Source organism: Castanea sativa, chromosome 1 (genome assembly GCF_040712315.1).
Source record: "Castanea sativa cultivar Marrone di Chiusa Pesio chromosome 1, ASM4071231v1".
In the NCBI taxonomy this organism is placed as follows: Eukaryota; Viridiplantae; Streptophyta; class Magnoliopsida; order Fagales; family Fagaceae; genus Castanea; species Castanea sativa.
This window is the reverse complement of record NC_134013.1, coordinates 8,132,769-8,157,244: the sequence shown is the minus strand read 5'-3', so window position 1 is coordinate 8,157,244 and position 24,476 is coordinate 8,132,769. Positions and strand designations below refer to the sequence as shown.

Below are 24,476 nucleotides of genomic sequence, written 5' to 3'. Positions count from 1 at the left end.
CATTATAATATGAGAAGACCTTGAGAGATCAGGTCTCGATGCGATTGCAAGTGCCTTCTACCTGAAGCAGCATGCCGCAAGTTTGAGTTCAGGAATCAACATCTCCCAAGCGATGTCAAGTGCCTTCCACCCAATGCAGCACATGCATGTTCAAGTCCGAGAATCAACCTCTCCAAAAATATGGTGGCAAGGCAGTCTACCAGCCAGCTTCCCTAGACTCCACAGAATTTGGAGTTTTGTGCATTGGGCACAATCTTTTTTTTAATACGAGAAGAACTTGGAGGGAGAAAGAGAGACAGTGTGAGAATTGTTTACCTTACTATTCTACTCTTGTAACTATAACTAAAACATGTTTCTCCAATTTCCCAAAAAAAAACAAAACAAAACAAAACAATGGAAATAATATGACATTTTCCATTTCAAATTCTTTTCTTCCATCCAATTTCAGCTGATCTAACTTGATTCTAAAAATTCTGCACCATCTCAGGCTACAAATTTTAATTTATTGAACAAAACAAATTATAACGATCCACTATCTGTATACAGTTTTATTCATCAGTAAATAAATTATGGGCATTGCATTAACGATCCTGGAATTCAAAATCCACATAACAAGATAAGAAAAAACCCAAATGCCCAGCAATCATACCTCATTGAAAAAAAAAACAAATTCAAGGCCACCAAACTCAGCAAGAAATCCAATTCTTGTGAGTACTAATCAGAGCCGATAAAAGACCAGCACACGAAAGCACAAACGGAGCCGAAAGCCGGCCTTTGCCGTCACGAATATCGGCCAAAGCCATTAACCCATCAGCGAAATCTTGAACAATTGAGAGCTTCTTCATTACCTTCTTCTCCCTTATCTTCTTCAATTTCTGTTCCTCTTCATTGCACCCAATTCCACTCACAACCGAAATCTCAATACTCGTTTCCAAACACGCCTCGTCCTCGATAAGTCCCTTCAAATCCCTGAATTTCAACGAGATGCTGCCTATGTACCCAATGAACTCAGCCCAAGCACTGACCTTTTGCAATCTCCGCGAGTGTTTGGCATCGATCAAACCCGATTTCGATAGCCAAACAAACTGCTCGACGAAATAGTACAAGCCCTCGCCTCCATAGGCAATGAGAGAGAGCAAGAGATCTTGTTTCGAATAGAAATGGGAGTTTCTCAAAGCGTTCACGTCCTGAACGAACTTGCCGAGTCGGAAGGCCTTGCGACTCAGTCCCACGCTGGACTCGAAGCTCCTGAGTCGGCCAGTTAGGGTTAGGGTTTCGGGGAGAGCCGAAGAGGACAGAATTATCTTCGTGGCGTAACGAGAAATCTTGAGGAGCTTGTCCACGCCATCGCGCTTTGCGAGATAGGCTTCGAGGTGGTTCAAGAAATCTCTGTCTTTGATTGGCTGTGGAATTTGGGGTTTAGGGTTTTGAGAATTTGAAGCTTTTGAATTCGAATCCATGGAGTTTCAATTTCAGAGAGAAACTGAGACCGAAGACTACTGTGTGTGTCTGTGTCTGAAAAGCTACAAAATTAAAGCGCGTGTGCATCGCCTGGAACGACATCGTTTTACAGTTATTATGAGATTAATGAAACATGACGCATTTTGGATAGTTCCATTATTGTTGGCGAAGGCAACGGTGCCGTTTCTGTGGGGATATGGTTACAGACTTACAGATAGGGATGGCGAGGACACCCTTTCTAAATAATAATAATATTCTAACAATTTCGTTAGTTGCTTGTGTTTGAAAGTATGTATGAAACTGACATTTCGAATTTTAAAAACTTGAGATTTAATTAGAATTTGAGTTTCAAAAGCTCAAGTTCAGTTGTTTTTGCTCCCTTAGCTGGACAAAATTGCCACGTGGAGTCACATAGAAATCGAGTTTACAAGACTCGAAATCTGCAGCGTCAAAACACTTCCACAGTACTTTCAAACGGCTTATTAGAAAATCCTCAAAAGTTCAAAATCCTCAAACAAATCCACAGCACTTTCGCTCTGCCCGCAAACTCACTCACTCACTCATTCACTCTCAAGCAATCGTTGCCCAGTGCTGAAGCAAAATCGTAGCCCATTGTCATTCACTTATTCACTCTCGAGCAACCATATTCTCACTGCCGTTCGTAGCCCACCGTGCCGAAGGTACTCTCTCTTTCTTCTCAATACTTTGTCGTTTTTGCTTCTTAGATTCCTCTCTCTCTCTCTCTCTCTCTCTCTCTCTCTCCAATTTTAGATTTCGGAATTTCATGATGTGACCTAGGTTTTACGTTTTTCAATTTTGGATCTTTTCGGTTTTTTTTTTGGTGTTCTGAGAATATGGTTATGTTTTGGCAATGAGAATATGGTTATGTTTTGGCAATGACATTAGTTTTTATGTGATTGTTAGAATTGAAAAATATTGGAACTTTGATTTGATTCGGATTTGATTAGTTTTTATGGTTAGTTTAATTGAAACTTTAATTGGAACTTTAATTGAATATGGTTAGTTTTTATGTTTCGGATTTGATTCAAAGATGGCATTTTAGAACTTTGATTCACTTTTGGGGCAAATACTTTGCTGAAAATATTGTTTACTAAGCTTATTGGGTGTGGATTAATTCAAACTGTGCAGAGCTTGGGAATTGATCTTACACAATTTTGACCAAAACTATTAGGCTATTGGATGATTGGCTGACAATATTTGGTTAAAACCTTTTTTACATTTCATTGGAAACTCTTTCCTTTTCTTAACTTTTCATTGGAAATGCTTGTTTGGGTTTATTTATTTATTTATTTTTTATACTTGTTCATTTCTAATTATTATATTGTTCAGCGTTTTTTTTTTAAAGACTAATTCATCTTGCTTGCGATCGATTATTCAAGTTTTTATCTATAAGATTTAGGACTTTTCTATTTATTTTATAGTTATCATAGGATTTGAAACCATGACACCTGCTTACCACCGGACCAATACGTCAATGGGTTTTTAAGTATTGGTGGGATTCAAACAAGGTCCTTTGGTCGATTGCAAGAGACTTTACTAATTGAAATCTCTGGAATCTACAACTTTCCAGTGCTTTTGATTAATTAAAATGAATGGTTGGTTGAAGAGTACATATATTTACTTTTTTTAATTGCTTGGACATTGCAGGTTCTTGGAGTTTCTCTCTCTCTCTTTTTTTTTTGGACTGAAATTTTGTATTAAGTTTATAAGGCAATGTGCCTTTTATCCATCTGGAACCTAGTTGATTAGTTGGTGTTTTCCCCCTTTTGTTTGTAGTTTTGCTGTTATCATTTGGTTCTCCCTGGTTTGTTTCCAATTTGGTTGTTTTTTCTTGGAATCCAATTTTTCTGACTCTGTTCTTAAATTCCTTTTGATATGCGTTGATAGTTTCCTCAAACAAACTGCTGGGTTTTAATTTGCAGATTTGAGACTATTTTTTCTCTTTGATTAGAGGACTTATTGGTTAGTTAGCATGTTTACTCGAGATGTACTTCTTCTTACTTTCCATTCTTTTAGCATCCTTTTGTTAAATAATACTAATAAGCTGCTCTTCAATATAGATTTTCCTTACATGTAGAATAGCATTCCTTTGCCCCCACACTATTAATGATCTCACAGTAGCACTCTAATCTTTGCAGTATGGAGCCTCGGATCGATGACGAGCCACAGATCTTGCACCCTGGTCCTATTGATGAGTCATTGTTGACGCGACAACGATATCATCGATCAGAGGACATTTGGAATGGCGAGGTGAAATATCTAGTTCTAACAACTGCTTTAATTTTTACATTGTCTTTGACTTTTAGTTAGCAAGTTCTTTCAAAGTTGTATTTGTAGTTGTAACAACCACTATAATTTGTATGGATTTTGCAGGACCCGGGCCCATTTACGTGCCGTGGTCGCACTAAAGAGATGGCAACCATTCAAATGGGAGATAATCGGGTGATTAACATTATCAAGTTGCTAAGGCTGGAAGGATTGTTTAGGGCCCCTTCTAGAGAGATAGATCATTGCCTAATATCGGCCCTCGTTGAGCGATGGCGGCCGGAGACTCATACGTTCCATCTTCCACATGGTGAGATGTCAATCACCCTACAAGATGTGGAGGTCATTTTCGGCCTTCCTATAGACGGTGAGGTCTTGGTTGGGCCGACTGCTGTGGTGGATGGGGATTGGCAAGATTTGTGCATGGAGTTGCTTGGTTTTACTCCAACAAATGACAACAAAAATTTGGTGGGGCAAAGAATTCTCATCAGCCGCCTTGTTGACGCCATTGCGACGCCATTGCAACGCCACTGCCTCATGACGCAATGGAGATGCAGATACACTAGTATGCCCGATGCTATATTTTAGCGCTGCTAGGGGATAAGCTTTTCATGGACAAGTCGAGAGATATGGTGCATCTGATGTTCTTGGTGTTCCTGCGTGACCTTCGTGATCCACCACAGTATAGTTGGGGTAGTGGTTGCTTGGCGTGGTTGTACAGAGAGTTGTGTCGAGCGAGCGAGAAAGGGGCATCGTAGATTGGTGGGGTGTGCACATTAGTCCAGTATTGGGCATAGGCAAGGTTGCCCTTCTTGTGCCCAAGGATAGAGCCCCCACCTAGATGTGATTATGGCCCATGGCCATATGCTCCACTTGCATTTAAGTAAGTATTTTCCTGATATTTAGTGTGTTATGCAATATACACTTCTTAGTAACTATAACATGGGTATTATCTTATCTTATGTTATTCGGTCGTAACTGTAGGTGGGTGCGGGTGCCAAGCTTGAAGAGTAGGCCATCCGTCATGGCCTTGATCCACTATCGCAAGCAATTAGTTAGAATGCAGCCGGACCAAGTAATAGTATACAAAAATTCTGTTTGGTTATGTTAATTTTCCTTAAGAATATGATTGCTTCATCCTTTAACATATCTTCTGTTTTAATTTTTGTTTTTCCCTTTATTTATGTATTCTCCCTTGTTTCACATTCCTTGATGTTATGATAATTGTTTTTTGTTTCTATTGTAGATTGTGTGGCAGCCATACGAGGCAGACTTCAGCCACCTTCCTCACTTTTGCGTTGCAGGAAGGGATACGTGGACGACAAGGGTGCCAATTTTGTGTTTTTGCATAGTAGAGATACACCACTCAGATCATGTCCTTTGTCAGTTTGGGTTGGCGCAAGAGCGGCCCGACCATGTTGTGTACGATGAAAGACTGCATAGAATAGACTTGTGTGAGAAGGTGGAAAAGAATTGGAGGGAGGAGCATGGACCGTATATCCTTACATGGGATATGAGACAACAACGACTTTGCCATGCACCTCCTCAGACTGGTGAGATGCCTCGCAATCATGACTATTACCGCTGATATCGTCCGGTCACTCAAAAGTATGTCGACCGCAACATCGCAAAATTAGATATATCGGTAATGTGTTCTAATTAGATATATCTTAGTTGAGTATTTGGGTAGATTAATAAGTATTATATTATCCATTCTACAATTGATACGTAAATGTCTCAAATTTGATTGTACTGGTTCTTTCTCAGTTTCAAATTGAAAGTCATTTAGCGCTGTTGGAGATGCTTCCTGTAGGCAGCCGAGCATACAACCATGTCCGACGCATCCTAAATGATTTGGCTGGGCTTGGTGGTGGTCCTGTAGCAAATGGGGAGGCAAACAATGGGCATGAGACGTAGAGAATTACAAGTACATTCAATAAAAACCAAAAAGTTCACATAGCGCCAATACAACGTAGTCACTTTTCCTAAGATCGGTGGTCCGCATGACAAAAATGTCGTCCATGGAAGCATGCCTGAAAAACGTAGAGTACTTACGTCAGAAGACAAGATAGTAAACATTAGGTAAATATCAAATGAACAACAATTATTTAACCGATGCATAACTTTTTGCCATCTACCTACCTAGTGTGGAACATGGCCGCTTGTGGAAGCGCCACGGGACTGCAGACATTTTCTGCGGTTATCCTCGGAAGCATGACGCAGTCCACATGTTTGCTTGGGTTGACTCTCTATCAAATCTGCGTCCTCCCTCCGCCATCCTAGTTCTCGATCCTTATTCCTCACTCCATCCATCTCATTCCTTATTCTTGACTTCACCGGTCGACCTTTGGCCCGCAACAATGCCGGATTAGGCAACCACTTTGGCCCCATGGGATCCCTCCACAATGACTGTGAATTAGGAACCACAAATGCATGCCCATAAGTGTTAAGGGCATGGTTCAAACCATAACATGGGTGAATATATGTGGTCGAATCAATATGTAAATAGTCACATACTCTAATTGCATGTGAATATAGGATCCCTATGTTTTTCCATTTCCCACAACTGCATGTTTTTTCCCATAACCGAACTTTGTAACTGTGGTTTCCCCTTCCTGCGCTACACGTGTTGAGTTGGGTAACTACTTGAAATATCAGCTCTTCATTGCTAAATGGCTTGAGATAGTGTTTCTCAGATCTACGCTTATTTCCATCCCACGTAGATAAGGCATATTCACTTCATTTCCTACCCTCTGACAACTCATAATGGTATTCTTTGTGCCGATCGTGAAAATATTGAACAAATTTGTTCCAAGTGAACTCAACCAACGCAGCAATAGGAAGGCCCCGTGCACCTTTCAGTACACCATTGAAACACTCCGATATATTGGTTGTCATTGCCCCAAAACGTCTCCCACCTTCGTGTGACTGGGTCCACATATCCACAGACTCGCTCATTAGATATGTGTATGGAAGATAATCTTGATTCTTTTCCTTACCATCCCTTCCCGTCACCTTCTTCTTCTTCCTAATGGCCTCAATTTCCACCTACTTAATGGACTCCATTATGGTAGCAAATTTAACTACTTGACTAGCATATCCTGCTTTCAACGCCATTAACTTTAGAGTCAAGTTCTGAAAATGGGTGTTGAAGTTGCTAGCAACATGTCGAAGGAAATATCTATGAAATACCCATGTTTTTCCATCATCTCTTCTAGGCCAGTTTACAATGGCGTTTTTGATACCGAGATGTCGGTCAGAAATTATGCAAATGCCTTCGTCAGGTATCAGGTGGCCAATCGTTTCTCCGAGGCACCGTAAAAACCACCTCTAAGTGGACCTTGACTCACAATCCACAACAGCAAAGGCGAGAGGGAATACCTTGTTGTTAGCATTGGTTGCCATTGCAACTAACAACTTTCCCTGATATTTACCATACAGATGAGTCCCATTAATACTGATAACCGGCTTGCAGTATTTGAATCCTGATATGCATGGACTGAAAGACCAAAACACATAATGCAACAATACGGTGTGATCTTCGTCGGTGGGTGTGACACGATAGCAAAATTGGGTAGTCGGGTCCTGATCAATATATGCCATTAGCAACTTTTGCAGTCTTTGGTAAGACTCTTCCCAATCTTCAAACATAAACGCAATCGCCTTTTGTTTCGCATCCCATACCTTGTAGTAAGAAGGCTTATGGCCATTATATTTCAACTCTATTAGAGATCTGAGATGCTTAATTTGAGTAGTGTGATCCTCACATAACTTGTTCTGAATTTCTGCTGCAATAAAATTACAACTCATCATTCTACTATCATTTTGCACCCCAGTCGATATACATGTGTGAGGACCCACATACACGGTGACCATCCATAGTCCGTGGAGATCGGGCTTCATAACTGCGTAGACATACCACTTGCATGACTCATGCACGCATTTCGCACAAAGATTTTTCGTCGTCGACCTAGTGATCTTAAAATGTTTGTTTTCCTTGATAGCACAAATTGTTAATATGCGCTTCACCTCCACTTTATTGGCAAAAGTTAACCCTTTGCACAAATTCATCTCCTCTCTCCAAGTAGACACAAATGGCATCTCAATATGTGAAGGATCAACCATATTTTCCCAAGTATTTGCAGAAAATGACAACGCAGGAGGTGCGTAAGCAGGGATTGTGTTCGTAATGTTTTGGACACTAATAACATTGTTTGCATCAAGTTCACTATCGTCCAATGTCTCATCGTCATCAATGTCCCTTTTAAAGTCCTCAAAGTCCCGAAATTCCCCTCTATCAATCATGTCTTCATACTCATCTTTATCGGTAAAATCTTCACCGTTAATGGCAAGATTCTCATCAACATAGTCGTCATCATCATCGTCATTATCATTGTTAACGGCAGTAGTCTCATCAACATAGTCGTCGTCGTCGTCATCATCATCATCATCATCGTCATCATCATTGTTAACGGTAGTAGTCTCATCAACATAATCGTCGTCGTCGTCGTCATTATCATCATCATCATCATCATCATCGTCGTCATCATCATTGTTAACGGCAGTAGTCTTATCAACATAGTCGTCGTCATCGTCGTCGTCATCATCATCATCATCATCATCATTACCACCACCATCGGCATGAACATCATCATCCTCTACATGTGTAGAATACTCATATTGAGCATCCGGAATCGTAACCTGTAAGCTTGTGGTTGTTTGTTGGATATCCTCTTGCCATACTGCACGCGGCTCCAACTATATGTACAACTCAATGTTAGTTACTTCAGCTATACTCTCCAACTTGTCAAACATGATCTTTACATGTTTGTCTGTTTCTATCACTATATACTTGTAATTAATCCGGTACTTCAGGATTTCATTTGGCACACGATAAGTAATTTGTATGTTGTGCACATCAGGATTCTTACACAACTCTTCCATGACAAACATCTCCAATTCGTCAAGGGTCTTCAACCTACGATCAATTTGGGTATAATAGGTCTTTATACCCGGCTCCTCAAATGGCAATCCCTTGTTTGCATTGACATTCTTAAGCGGACCACCGTGGTATATGATTATAACAATTTCAAACATTGTGAACCTGCTCAAGTCAAGTACTATGTTAGTTAAATCACATAGTCGTAAAGTGGGGGAAAAAAGTAATGCGATCTTAATGCTAAACATATTCAAGCTAGATTATAGAGTGCCCTATTGCCCATTAATATATAAAGGCCAAGACGTAAGCCTTCTAATCCTAGTGGATGAAGAGACGGAATTATCTATTACTCTATTGTGTGGTGACCTATAATGCCTAAAAGGGTTCTGAAAGAACTAGGTGGGTAGAGGAGCATGATTACATACCCATTCATTACATTCATTCACTACCCATTTCATACCCAAACCAATGATAAATAAAGTCAAAAAAACTTGTAAGATCATGATAAAAATAAAAGCCTAGAAATGATTAATAAAATTTTGATAACAAAAACTATGCAAATAAATACTAAAAAAATTAACACTAACAAAACAAAGCTCTATAATTCACAATATTGGTAAATTAACTAAGTTATGTTAACTATCTACAAAATAAATGGTCAAACCCTTTAACCCACACCCATAGACAACATACCCAACTACAATGACAATCAAATTATGCAAACCCTTACTTGAGATATGAATTTGCTGAGAGGGAAGAGCAGTGAGAGTGGACAATGTGGTTTTGTGAGAGTGAGAGGCAATGTGGTGTGAGAGTGGGTGAGTGAGAGTTAGTGAGACTGAGAGGAGGATGCTCTGTTTTTGAGTTTTCTCTGTGAGAGTTAATACGGGGTGAGTGTTGTGTTATTAATATTTTGTCCAGTAGAACTCGAGTCTATAAGACTCGAGTTCTATGTGGAGATAAGCCTATGAAAATCGAGTCTTAAAGATTCGATTTATATTTCGCACGCAAAACGAGTTTTTAAGACTCGAGATCCAAGTGGCATTTTTGTCCACCTCAGTGAGCGCAAAGCGAGCACAAAGCGAGCACAAAGCGAGTCTTTGAGACTTGAGTTTTAATGTGTATCTCGAGTTTCAAAAACTCGAGATGTTAGTTTTCTTTATTCTTTCAAACGTTGCCTAACTTACTACATTGATGCCCCCACATCGCTAATCTTCACATTCGCCCGGGATGGCAATGGGGCCAAAGGATGGGACCTTCGCCTCCGCCCCGTATAGATTTTTTTTGCCCCATCCCCGCCTCGCTCCGCATGACGGAAAAAATTTCTTGCCCCATCCCCGCCTCTTAAGGCCTCGCGAAGACCCACGAAGCCCCGCCCTACACCGTAAAACTTTATTTCTTGTTAATTTTCCCTATAACTATTACCATTTTTTCAAATAAAATGACATGTTTCAATATTAAAAATATACTTAAAATTATAAATAAATTTATCCTATCAAATCAAACAATTTTTTAGCAAAAACTAAATAATATTATCTAAATGTTTAACAAGACAATGTCACAACAAAAATCTCATAGTATGACACAAAAATCTCATATTATGTTAATGATGAAAAGTAAATTGAGAAAGACATATGAATCATGAATGAAAATACAAAAAAAGAGAGTTAAAATTGGTACCTTATTTCCAATTTTGCTTGAGAGAAAAGAGAGATAGAACCACATTAGGTAGAATAAAATAAGTTGATGATATTTTTGTTTAAATAGTAGGATTTTAGAGTATGAAAAAATTACAACTTAATCCTTATTAACGCTAGGTGGGGCGAGGATAGGGCAGGACGGGGCGGGGTGGGTCTAAAAAGTGTAAACCCATTCCCACCCCATCACCTTTGCGAGGCGGGAAAAACCCGCACGGGGCGAAACGAGGAGGGACGGGAAAAAATTGCCATCCCTACTTACAGATTGTTGGACTATTCTGTAAACCTTTCGTATTTCTTTTCTTAGTTCGTTATTGATATGCGTGCCCACGGATAAGGTAGCTCTACATGCACAAACTGCTAAGTTAACCATATATTGTAATTATCTAAAAGTAATAATTTTGATTGGTGTTAAAAATGTATTCAAATTTTTTTGTGTGTATATAGCATTGTTTGGCAATTCCCTAGTCACCAAGAGTTTTTAGTTAAACTTTGTTATATTTTGACACTTCCTGGTAATTAGTATTCAAATTCTTTCTATTCTCAGCCATCTCAATATAAAAGAAAAGGACTTAAATTATGCCTAGTGCATCAATTGCACTGAATACATTAGGATAAGAATGCGGCCATGTATCCATATCTCATGTCTAAACAAACTGTGCCCTAAAGAAAAAAATTCCTCGTGTTATTTTCCTTTATTTCTTTTTTTATTTTTTTAACTTGACTGCAAAAGACTTGTCAGGCCCAAACCATCTGTATTAAGTGGAGGGAAAAAAAACCCACTCATCAAAGAGATGGGTTCGGACCTGTTCGAGGGCCCAAGCAGAAAGATTATGAGTAGGAAAATGAAGGGAGTGTGACACATTTTCACATATTTTAAACAATATTAGCCTTATCACATGCGTTTCGCGTGTGAGATGGGCTTTCTTTCTTTTTTAGTAGTAGTAGAAAAAAAAATCTATGTTTTTTATTTTATATACTAGCCTCTGAGCACGCGCTCACGTGTGTGTTCGAAGGCTCTTCTATTTTTTGAGTAAGGATTAATTTAAAGTATTTATTATAATTTGAGATTACTACATTTTTCAATCACAAAAAAAAAATCTAGAAGTGTGATGAGTATTATGTGTGGTAAAATAATTTTTCATTACGCCCCTAGGTTTTTTTTTTTTATTGAAAAATGTAGTAATCCTAAATTATAATAAATGCTCTAAATTAACCCTTACCCAAAAAATAGAAGAGCATCCGAGCACCGCTGCCGTGCTCAGAGGCTAGTATTTTATAAGGTACATAACATTTTCTATGGAATAGTAAATTAATAAGATTTTTGTTAAAGAAAATGCTTCTAGAAAGATCCTAAAATTTAGTAACTACACATCCACGTTTGTTTTTTTTCCCCTCTTTGGAGTTGTTGATGTTTTTTTTTCCCCTTTTTGGTTTTGTTGATGTTTTTTTTTTCAACTTTTATGTATGGCAGTTATAATTTTTTGTCTAATCCTAAAATGTAGTTTTTTAATCCTAAAATTTCGCCATTTACTAAACATCCATAACATAGGTTTAAATTTCAAATTTTATGGCAGGAGATACACGTTTCTTTTGGTGTTGTTTTTCTTTTTAAAAAAATTTAATAATATTTATCAATTTTTGTTTAATCCAAAAATTTAGTTTTTTAGTTCTAAAAGTTAGCCACTTACTACACATCCATAAAAAAAGTTAAAAATAGTTTAAATTTCAAATATATCAACAACATTAATAACCTTTAAAACTGAGAAAAAGGTATGTAACATTTTTTATGAAGTAGTAAATTAATACTTATGGAAAAAAATTTAAATTGAATTTGACATAGAATTATAGAGATGATAAATATAGTTTCTATTACAAAAAAAAAAAAAAATTTACAACAATTTCTTAGTTAACAACCATTTTATGTGAGGTTTAATACATATAATAATTCTTGTAAAGCCTCTCACCTGAACTTATCTAATATTCCATTCCAATGACTCCTCAATGCAATCCAAAAAATTTGTGCGTACATGTACCTGAGAGAGATAAAAGAATTAGGGTTAAATCAAGTATTTTTAAAAAAAAATTTAATCAACAAACCAAAGTTAGAATTTAACTCTATCATGAACTCTTTAAAATCTAATCACCACATCATCAAATATTTAAATAAATAACTAAATAAATATAATTTAACACCAAAAACATATACAATGATGGTTAAAAAAAAAAACTAAAAAACTTTAATGCCAAAATCAATCAAACTAAAACACAATGTGATTAAAACAATTCCAGTATGACAACAATAGTTCTGAAGCTAAAAATTAATAAAAGAGAAACTGTGACTAAGCATAAACTAATTAAAAATAACATGTATTAAGCACAAAATTCAAGTATTTATTAGAGAGAGAGACCTATAACATCACAGGAAGACCTCGGTATCACAATTCCAGTATTGGGTCTCACACAGTACTTCTTTGGATTTGTAGTCTTCACCTATATATCAAACAAACCCATATCCAAATTTTCACACAAATCAATATCACAAAAACCCAGAACACAAATAACCAAAAAAAACCCACTTCAAAAACCACGAAAGGTGTTCAAAAAATTGGAAATTTGAAAGTGAATTATGAAGTAGTATTAGTGTAGTACCTTGAAAGCCACATAGTTATCGGTCTTATTGAACAATTGCAAAGAGCATGAGATTTGCTTCCTCAGCTCAACTCTTTAATAACAATTTTTTTTTTCATGAAACAAAAACAAAAGGAAATAATTAGAAGCATAGAAAACAAAAGCACAGACCTGAAAGCAGAAAAAAATATAAAATAAAAAATTTCTATTGTGTAAAAGCAAAAATAAAGAGGGGGGAAAATTGAAAATTTGAATTGTTTGCCGTCATCGCAAAATTTTTTGAGTGACCAAACATAGCATCATTGAAATATAAAATAAAATTAAAAACAAAATACACATTGTCACATTAACCTTGAGTTTAGTGTACTTATCTTAGAGCTTCTAATAAAAAGCTTCCATTTGCAAAAAAAATTAATAAAGCAAAATAAGAATTACAGAATTTAGGTTAAAATAATATAAAATAAAAAGCAATCTTTAATTTTTGAACGTGTAGGAAGCAAACAACAAAATTTTCATACACATTTGCAATTTAAGCGAATTCTCAAAATGGGAAGAAAGAAAACCCTAGAAAGGGGACCAATGTGAAGATAGAACCTAAAAATTTGTTAGAGCTTCTGATAATAAATGTCTTTAAACTGAAGAAAAAGAAAGGAGGATGTCGAGCTAAACTAAATGTCTTCAATCTGAAGAAGAATGAGAGATAGAAACTGCAAAGCGTACGTGAGTTTGTAAGTTTTACGTGAGTTTGTGGGTTTTACGTGAGTTTGTGGGTTTTAAAGTGTAGGAGTTTTAATTTACATATTTATCTTCGTTAGTTGAAAATTTGTAAGTGGATATGATGAGGGTACTTTAGGCACCCAAAATATGGAATCCAAATAAGGAAAACCTCTTAAATAGTAGTATTTGAAAACTTGGGCCAAAATGGGAATTTAACATTAATTTTTAAACATTATAATTAGTAGGCACTGTTTATAAACTATATATTTTACTAACATCTCGGTCTAAGAGAGTCGATTTTGGGCTATAAATCGAGTCTCAAAGACTCGATTTTCATGGTCCGATCAAGTTTGATGTGGCATTTTTTCCACGTGGACTCTACCTGAAAATTAAGTATTTGACAGTTGATTTATAACTTTCACTTGTTTTTTCTTATTTTCCTTCTCCTTTTTTCTGAGTTTCATTTCCTCGTTGCATCTGTTCTGCTTCCGGCACAAACTCAGCTACCATAGGCTCATCACCGCCGACCAGCAGCACGACCCAGGCGGCGCGACCCAGGCGCACGACCCAAGTCGCGACCCAGGGCACGACCCAAGTCACGACCCAGGTGTGCAGGTCGCGACCCGGGCGCGACCCAGGCAGCGATTTCTGGGATTTTTTTTTTTTGGGAGGGTCTTGAAATTTTTTTGGTTTGTAAATCGAGTCTCTAAGACTCGATTTCTAGGTGGTCACCACGTGGATAAAATGCCACATCAGACGTAATAGACCATGGAAATCGAGTCCTAGAGAGTCGATTTTGACCCCCAAAATCAACTCTCTTAGACTCGAGATGTTAAAATTATATTTTCTTTCAAACCAATGCCTACTAACTATAATCTTCAGCAACTATGGCTAATTGCCCATTTTGGCCGAAAACTTGTAAGTGGATATGATGAGGGTAATTTAGGCATCCAAAATGTGAAATCCAAACAGGGGAAGCCTCTTAAATAGTAGTATAGATCATTTTTATTTTGAGAATCTTTTTTATTTTTATAAGTGGATAAATAAATTTGAAAATCAATAAGAAAATGACCCTATTTTTTAGGCAATGTTTTAGTGAAAGTTAGGGTTGTATTTTTACTGGATTGTCCTTTAGTTTTGTTTCTGCTTAAATATAAGAATGTAAGGGTATTTTAGAACAAAAAAAAATCTGTATTGTCCTTTAGTTTATATATATATATTTAGATTTGTTTTTGGATAAACGTGGGGTGTTTAACTTTTTTTTTTTTTTTTTTTTATAAACAATAAACGTATAGTTCCTTTAAAGAAGTGTGTTAGTGGAAGAATGTTCCTATTTTGTAAGCAATATTTTAATGCAAATTAGACATATATTTTTACCAAATTATCCTTTAGTTCTGTCCCTACTTAAACCTAGGGGTGTAGGGGTATTTTGGATAAGGGGTAATTTAAAGCATTTATTATAATTTCGGATTACTACATTTTTCAATCACAAAAAAACCTAGAGGTGTGATGAAAGATTATTTCACCACACACAAAAAAAAAAAAACAAAAAAAAAAACCTAATGCTGAAAAAGAAGTAGTGCCATTTAGCAAAAAGAAAAAAAGCCGTAGTGCCAAAGAAAAAGAAAAAGTTAATAATTTACGTGCCTTATAATTTAAAATTACAGCAGTTTTCAATTTTAAAATAAATAAAAAAATCCAGTGATGAAAACTTATTTCACCTACATTCCTAATACTCACCACCTATAACCTGGACGCATAATACTCACCACCTATGGGAAACCATTGACACGGGCAAGTTGAACCCATCAACCAAACTCACATCATACTAATGTAAGTTTGATTTAGAGGTTCCAAATGTCATTTTGTCATTTGTGGCTGGAGGGACTCCACCAATGCGTTGGCAATGCAAAGGGCCAGCACAGTCACTAGTTTGGCATGAACCTTTGCCAATTTCTTCATCAATGCAACAACCTTGTTTGTCCCATACTCTTCCAGACCGTCTTTTCGGAACTTCAAACACTACTTCTTCTCCACTATAGAGATGAAAGCCACCATCTTTTGGGGTTAAATGGCCTGCAGTGGTAAGAAGTCCAAGCCATATATGTCCCATTTGCAAAACAAATTAACAGAAAACGATGTAAGTTTTTCAACTATACTATACATAGTTGAAGGGTTTTAAAGACTGCCATCTTAATAGCGTACCTATGAAGGAAAGGGAGTAGAGAATGTAGAAGAAGAATTTAACCAAGGAAGTTGGCATTTTGTTCTTAATTTGTTTTAAATAGGAACTGATTGCTTGCACAAAAGTTTTGAGAAAGTGATCGTACAGGGAGAGTGAGAGTGTTGAAGTGGGTTCCTTCTTTTTTTGCCACCATGAAACAATACATCCGTAGAAAAAGCAAACTGCATGATGTTTTAAAAAATTAATTACATTTCTAACTGGGAGTAGGTTTTTATTATTATTATTTTTTTACATATTCAGATAAGGGGAGCAGTTTTTTTTTTTTTTTTTTTAAATAAAAAGTATAGACTTATTAAAGGTTAAAAAAAGAGTGATTTTTTTCTTTTTTGAAAACGTGAGATTAGGTGTTGGAGCATTTCAAATACCTTGAACAGAGAATGTTCTTATTTTGTAAGCAACGTTTTAGTACAAGTTATACATATATTTTTACCTGTTTATCCTTAAGTTTTGTCTTTACTTAAATTTAAGAGTGTTATGGGTATTTTGGAACAAAAAAAATCCAGTCCAAACAGGAAAAACCCCTTAAATAATAGTATAGACTTAAATTTAGGAGTATTGAAGTATTTTGGAACAAAACAAATCCAATCCAAATAGAGAAGCCCCTTAAATAATAGTATAGATAAAATACACACATTTTTATATATATTTTTACTTACACATATATCAAAAACATCCTAATAACATTATTCAAACTCTTCCTTCAAAGTCCAAATACCCTAAAAATCTGGAGGTATTCAAAGATTCCATAAATGTGTCGTGAAACTGACATGTACTTTTAATACTTATTAGAGCATCCACATCAGTTCTTTCATTTTACACATCTACTTTTACACTAAAAACCCACTTTTTCTATTTTACACATCCAATTTTACAAAACACCCACATCAGTTCATCTATCCTACCACCTTTTTTAATTAAATAATCAATTTTCTTCAATTTTTTATTATTTTCCCAATTACCCTGATATAATTAGCGCGCTCTCTCTCTCCCTACTCATTTCTGATTTTTGCTCTCTTTCTCTATACCCATCTCTCCAACTCTCCCTCTCCCTCTCGATCAACTCCCTCTCCGATCACGAGCTCAGATCAACTCTCCCTCTCCGATCACAAGCTCAAATCAACTCTCCCTCTTCGATCCATGATTCACGAGCTCCGATCCGCGATCCGTGAGCTCCAATCACGATTCGCGAGCTCCGATCCACGGCAAGACCCACAAGCTTCGATTAAGTTAAGCACTGATATGTGTTGGTGTATGCCTATGGTTTTTTTTTTTTTTTTGGAGCAAAGTGTATCTCTGTGTATCTTTTGTGTTGAGAAAAAGATGAGCGATCTGTGTTTGTGTATGTCTGTGTTTTTTTTTTTTTAGCAAAGTGTATCTCTGTGTATCTTCTGTGTTGAGAAAAAGATGAGAGAATTGAGTTTGTTGAGCACAGATTAGAGAGAAAAAAAAAAGGAGCGAACGAGAAAATGATAAAATATTGTATAAACGAGATACGGTAGCTGTGTGTATTTACAAGGTTATTGTAGTTCGTGGATAGTTTTGCAAGATTTTATACAATTTTAGCTCCATTGATGTAGGTGATTTTTTTGACCAAAATGTGTAAAATAAAGAATTTTTTATATTATAAAAAATTATACAAGAACTGATATGAATGCTCTTACCTTTTACGCTGCTCCTTTTTGCCCATTGGCCCCTTTCTTGTAAAGATATGGGGCCAATTCCCAGGTCCCATCCATTCGTCCCATTCCTCGCCTCTGCGTTGGAATATGGGGAAAGAGATGGGCTTGAGCTTGGCCCTCCAAAGTCCATTTGGTAAAAGTGTTTTGAAATCACGTTTTAAAAAATACAACTTTTTAAAACTTTTTATTTTATATTTATTGGTTAATTAATAGTTTTTAGTATTTAAATATCACAATATATATTTTTATAATATTTTTTCATTCACATATATTTTCACAACACTTAAACAATAATACTAAAAATCTTTTACCAAACAGCCCCTAAGTAGAGTTTTCTATTTTTCAAAGGATTCAATTTTCAAATAACTGAAAATAAACTATAATAAATGGTCATTCAATCTCCGTTGGGTAATAAAGTTTCTTATTAATTCAGGGGAAAAAACACACAAATTTTAGTCTAATTGATTATTTTATTCGCTTAGGTGATTTTGGTTGGCTTAAAATAACTATTTTATGACTATAAGTTAATGTTTGAATCTTGAATTCTTTTATAATGATATTGTTATCGTTTTCTTATTATCACATATAATGAAAACTATTTTGATTGTGAATAAAGGATATTAATCTTTTCATGAGCATGTTATAAAGCATTCAATGTGTATGTGTTTAGTATCATATATTTTGTTCATAGTTGATCACATGGCAAAAAAAAAGAGGGACATGGTTTTAAAAGGTTCACAGTTACAGAAATGTAGCCATCTTATTATAAATGGATTTACTATAGATACACATAGGAGTAGCTCCTACCAATAGAGTGCTACATTGATCCTCAAATGCTGTGGAAGTAGGCAAGAGTTAAGTTAGAGTGTTTATTGTAAGCAATACGCATGGACATTCGGGTATAGCGAAGAGTGGCCGCAATGCCGCATGCACCTTGATGGAAGAATGTGGGTAAGGACGCTAGTCTAGGAGATAAGATTCGCATAGATACTTGGAATTTAGAGTCTTTAACATGGAAGCTATTGTAAATAGTAGGTGCAAAGACTAGCAGAAAGAATGAACATAAATGTGCGTTCCTAGGACAAAGTGTATAGGTGAGAAATTGAACGTACAAAACAAAATTATTTTTATATGGGAAAAGATAAGAATAAAACTAGGATAATCATAGACAAAATTCATTAAAGTTAATTAAACATGTTTTAGCAGAAAAATACAATTAACATCGTTAGTATTTATGCTCCTCAAGTAGGATTGAAAGAATCCATTAAGCAAAAAATTTGGGAGGATATGGATGAATTTGATTCAAATTAAACTGTACAAATTACCATATTATCAAACTTATGAGTCACACAAACAAAAAAAAAAACCATTGAGGAAGCAGTTTTATTTTATGTAGGACAATCTAACATGTAATCAATAATTTTTTTTTTTCATCCAAGAAATATAAATTCTTAGCCTTATAAAATTGTCACCAATGGTGGGTTTGAAAGTTGAAACATCCTCTCTCTCTCTCTCTCTCTCTCTTCTTTTCTTTTTTTATTTTTATTTATTTATACAATTCAAAAGTTATAACAATGGTAGAGATAAAATTTAATCATAGACATTTTTGTTACAAATATCATGGACTACTAGTTAAGCTTCAAAACTCTTAGCCATCACCACTTTAATTTAAGAAAAAAAATAATACTAATTTCCCCACAATGATATTCGGGGGAATAATGTCTTAGATATTTCATTATCCCTTGGCCAAAAGACCTCCTACACAACCCTGCATGCCTCTTTCACCTCGATAAATCAATACTACCCACATCAAGTCATTTTCAGGTAAATACGGTCTCCAAAAGAGCACAAGATAGAAGAAGAAGAAGAATTTATGTACAACTTTTTTTGAGGAGTTACGTACAAATTCATTAAACATATACATAGTTACAAAATGTTATGACAATACACGACACAATCACAATGAAAGAAATGCACGTGATGTAATCACTAAGAGCACTGGGTGTAAATGTCCTCCCGTTGCTATTTTGTAAGAGCACTCACAGCAGTGGTTCTATATTAGTATATTGGTATTTTTTAGCTCCTCAAATACCAAAAAGCATACTCCAGCAGTGGAGCTAAATCTTTTTTTTTTTGCTCCATTGCTACAGTACACATCTATAGATAGATGTGCACTATTCATGAGAGCTAAACAAAAAAAATATTATTTTACTCCCAACTCCGATTAAAATAATAAAAATGGTTTTCTCTCTCTCAATCACTCTCACCTCTTTGTCTCAAAGTCTCCGACCCGCGCCTCTGCCGGCCTCAACATCACCGGCCCAAGCCGACGATCCATTACTTTGGTTTTCCACAGATTAGACCCACGCCTCCGCCCAGTCCTCCATCTCAACGCTCACCCAAAGCCGATCAAACCATTGCTTTGGTTTTTTGGCGATCAGACCCATCCACTTCAAACCCACTTCTCTTCCGCCAATCAAACCCACGTCAACACTGTCCTCCTCAGCGAAACCCAGCTCTGTGATTAGTGATTTTTTATTTTGTTTGTGATTGGTGATTTTGTTTGGTCTGGGTTGAGGAAAAAGATTGGAGATTTCGGTTGATGGTTTTCTTTTTTTCCTACTGTGGACTAGTGGCGGTGGTGGTGGTTGTGGCTGTGGCGGATGGTTGAGGTGGTTGTGGTTGGTGCTGTGAATGTTTTTTTGGTAGTGGAATATATTATTTTATTGTAGGGGATATATTATTTTATTATGATTTTATATTATTTTATTGTGTTGAAAGCTAAAATAAATCCACTGCTGTAGTATATGTGTAGGTAAAATAGATAAATTAACTTTTGGTGGAGCTAAAAAGCTAAATTTTTAGTTTTATTGCTGTGGATGCTCTAACCCAACTTTTAGAGCACTAGCATTGGAGTGTAAACACCACCAGTTGCTATTTTGTAACCCAACTTCTTAAAAGCTTGCAACATCCCAATTGTTGTTCTTAAAATTTAAAACCAACCGGCTACAGTAATATTGTACATTCACAACCTCACTATAGCAAGTTTTTAAAACTAAATATAATATTTTTATTATATGCATTCATTTTCTCTCCCCTCTTTAATAAAAAAAACATTAAATGGGTGTTTGGCAAGTTTGTTTAAACACATTTCCACACATTTTAAACAATATTACATACATTTTCACATACTTTTTCACCCACATGTATATCAAAAACACCCAAACAATATAACTTAAATTACTCTCCCAAACACCCCCTAACTCTCCCTCTCTTTCTCTCTCTTTTCTCTGCCTCTTTCTTGCCCAAGGTTTATGTTGCTCGAGAAATGATATGTCTACAACATTTTTACAACAAATCCTAAGTGGTAAGTTGTTACTGGTTGTTATTGTTGGGGCGAAAAAGTAATCTTCGTATTAGGTTCAATTTTGAACCAATAATAACTAACCACCTGTGATTTGTTGTGAAAATGCTGTAAAAATGTTGTGGACGTAACATCTCTCATGTTGCTCTCCCCTTTCCCATCTCAACAGCTCAGTTAAGTCTCTCTCGATGGCGATGGTAACAGCGAAGGTAATGGTAAAGGCTTGAAGACTGAAGGCGGCGGCAATGGCTTGAAGATTGATGGTCATTTCTAAGTCGTGTGGGTCTCTACTCGACGATGGCTTTGATCTCTAGTTTAATCGATTGTTCGTGTGGGTCTCTGCTTTGATCAATGGTCATTTCTAGGCCTCATTTCTAGGCTGCTGCCACTCAACCCAACCTTTAAACCTTCTACTTATTTTTCCCTTTGCACACACACTCTCTCTCACGAGTCATGAACCCAAATTTGCTCTCTCATTTTCAACCGAACCCAGCCAAGCACACTAACCTTGTTAGGATTAGTGCCTTTAAATCCTATTGTATGATGCTACGTATGATATTATGTATGACATTATGTATGATATGATGTATGACTTAATATTGTGATTGATAAAGTTATTTTATTATTATCTAAAATAATGGTGACATGAATATGAGACATTATCATATAGTCCATGAGATGCATTATATGTGATTTATGTGAAAAGTTACAGAAGATGTAAATCACAAGTTCTTTGTAAACTCAGAATTTATAGTTCCTAGTCAGTGATGAAATTGGGCATTTCATCTGCGAAGACTATAACGTATCAACTAAGATGATTTGTCTTGATCATGGAAGTGGAGACTTCTAGTTGATATGTTTTAAGAGTTAAGACATATTGAACAGGACCGCTGTGAGATTTATTATTCTCCTAACGACTGTCAAATGAATAATAAATCTCACGACTTCTATTTGCATGAACTCTTAATCCTGAGAGAATAATGGACCTGATCATGAGGTGTAGGTTACTTTGATATATTAAGAGTGAGATCTAAAGTAACGGTCAAAACTTCAGTATGTTGGGCAGCCACATTTAGTGTTGATGGAACATATATTCTCAAGATGGAATTCATAGTCTCTTGATGGAGATATAAAATATTCCCTTAAGATAAGTTTAATGGGTTCAGTTATTCAGAGAGTTAGGCCTAACCACTTTAGTAAGAAATTACTAAAATATATATATTTATGAAATTGGATTTCGTAAATATATAATGAATAACTTTATAGGATTAAACCAGGTACTTAAGGATAAGATGTAGTAATTTATAAAGTGGCAGTCTACATTTATGACTTTGTGGTACTACGAATATTTTATGAAGGGGTTGCATGTATAATAAAGTCTTGGGATATAATTTATTAATAAGGCCTAGAGTGCAATTATATTTATATAGTGGTATTAAATATAATTAATGGTAACTTTGGACTTGTCAAGAGTTGACGGAAAAGCCCAAGGCCCATTGGAGCTAGTGTCTTATTGGTCCCTTTTGGTCCCACTCCAAGCCACACACTAAAGCCCAATTGGAAATGTCTAATAGGCCAGCCCAATTAGATAATCAGTTAGTTATAAAGGGAGAAACATACAAAATTTTTATTTGTGAAAAAAAAGAAAAAGAAACCGTGTGTGAGAGAGTGTGAGACACACTTTCATTCTCCCTTTGAAAACTGATTGAGAAACCACACATTTTGGGCGTAAAGTGGAATTGGAGTGAAGATTAAAAGTGTTCCCAAGTGCTTCTAATCTTTGTTTTAAATTTCTCCACACCAAGGTACGCTATCTTGTTCTTAAATTCTGAAATTTACATAGCGTATGTTATCAATCATGAATGAAATAGATCATTGTTCGTTGCTTCCACTATGTGTTTTGTATGAGATACAAAACCAGAATTTTTCTTTCAAACCTATTTCCCTCCTCTTTGTTCTTATCTCAGAACTAAAGGGAATGTTGGGTGTTTAGTGGGTATTTGCTATTTGGTGATGGTGGTGTTTGATTGGTGGTGGTGGCTGGTGATTTGACAATGGGTTTGGCAGTGGGTATGGATCTTGGTGGTTGTTTGTGGCTTATGGGTATGGAAAATTTGTTGAAATTTTTGGGTTTGTGCTGTGTCAATGTTGTGGTGGCTGCTAATTTATGGGTTGTTTTGGTTCACTGGTGGTAATGTTGGTGATGGTTGGTGCTGTGATTTTTTTCCCCTTGATTCTATTGTGTTTCAGTGGTGGTGATGGCTAGCTGCGCATTTGATGAAGAGAGAGAAGTGTGAATGGTTGTTTATATTATATTATTATCTAATTGGTTAGTTTATTTTATTTTAATGAGTTGGGTGTAAAAATAGACCGAAATGTAAGGTAAATTATAAAATAAATTAGTAAAATAGATAAAATGGTATTCGAGGTTGAAAATAGAACTTTTTTTTTATTTTTTAAGCATCTGGATGCTAATGCACAATCATTGTATTATAACATTCATAATAAAAAAATAAAAAAATAAAAAACATTATAACATGACATTCAACAAACAAAAAATTATTAAAAAAATCATTATTACATGACAGTTTGTACGTTTAGCTAAGCGACAATATGTTCATAAAAAAAAAAAGCTAAGCGACAATATATACATCATTATTTTTATTGTTTCAAAATGAACAACTCAATCACTCATATTCTAGTATGGGCCAAAATAGAGTTTTGACTTGAAATGCTTGTAAGACTGTTCAATGGCCCAACGGACCTCATCCTTCGTCGCATATGAGGTATGTTAACGTCATTATTGGCCTATTTAAATACCGTTTATTTTGATAAAATTAAAAATTTATTATTGAAAGTACTATAAATAAAGGTAAAGGTTAGTTGAAATTGTACAGTGAGATCCATGAATAGTAACAAAAGTGTAATAAGACACATAAATAGTAGAAAAAATAATCTGAATAGTAAAATAATTTTAATTTTTCATCCCTATCCGAACAGAGGCTATGTGGTTTATCTCAGAACAGAATCCTTTCCATTCTACAGTTAAAATTTTATTTTCCTAAATCGAATTATATATATATATATATATATATATATTTTGGATCTAGCTCTCATTTGCATCATAATATTGCTACGACATTTCACTTTTTTATGTCAAAAACCTCAATGCCATGCAAACAAGTTATGGTAACGTCTATTTAAGAACAATTTATACAATTTTTTATTGAAAATATATTAAAATATAATTATATTTTGAAAAAGTGAAAAAAATTTATTTAAAAAAGAAGGTTTTAAAGAGTTTTACATAAAAACTATAAAGAAAAAAAAAACTATAGCTTAGTGTCTCTTTGGCATGATTAATTTTGCCAATTTATTTTATTATTCAGCTTATTTTGCTACTATTCATGGGTCCCATTTCACTTTTTTGTACTATTCGTGGATCCTACCATACAAT

The 24,476-nt window shown here is 35.5% G+C and overlaps 1 protein-coding gene and 1 pseudogene across 1 annotated transcript; both read right to left on the bottom strand.

Moving 5' to 3' along the window:
* Positions 1–410: 410 nt before the first annotated feature.
* Positions 411–1,671, bottom strand: LOC142642053 (peroxisomal membrane protein 11A). Its single transcript, XM_075816410.1, has one exon. It carries the CDS (start codon positions 1,458–1,460, stop codon positions 687–689), a length of 774 nt encoding a protein of 257 aa, XP_075672525.1. The 5' UTR covers positions 1,461–1,671; the 3' UTR covers positions 411–686.
* A 5,159-nt stretch (positions 1,672–6,830) lies between these two features.
* On the bottom strand, positions 6,831–15,994 carry LOC142643353 (uncharacterized; annotated as a pseudogene).
* Between the last annotated feature and the right edge of the window lie 8,482 nt (positions 15,995–24,476).

Excerpts from the sequence above, each read along its gene's own strand:
- LOC142642053 (XM_075816410.1), bottom strand. The coding sequence starts at position 1,460 with ATGGATTCGAATTCAAAAGCTTCAAATTCTCAAAACCCTAAACCCCAA.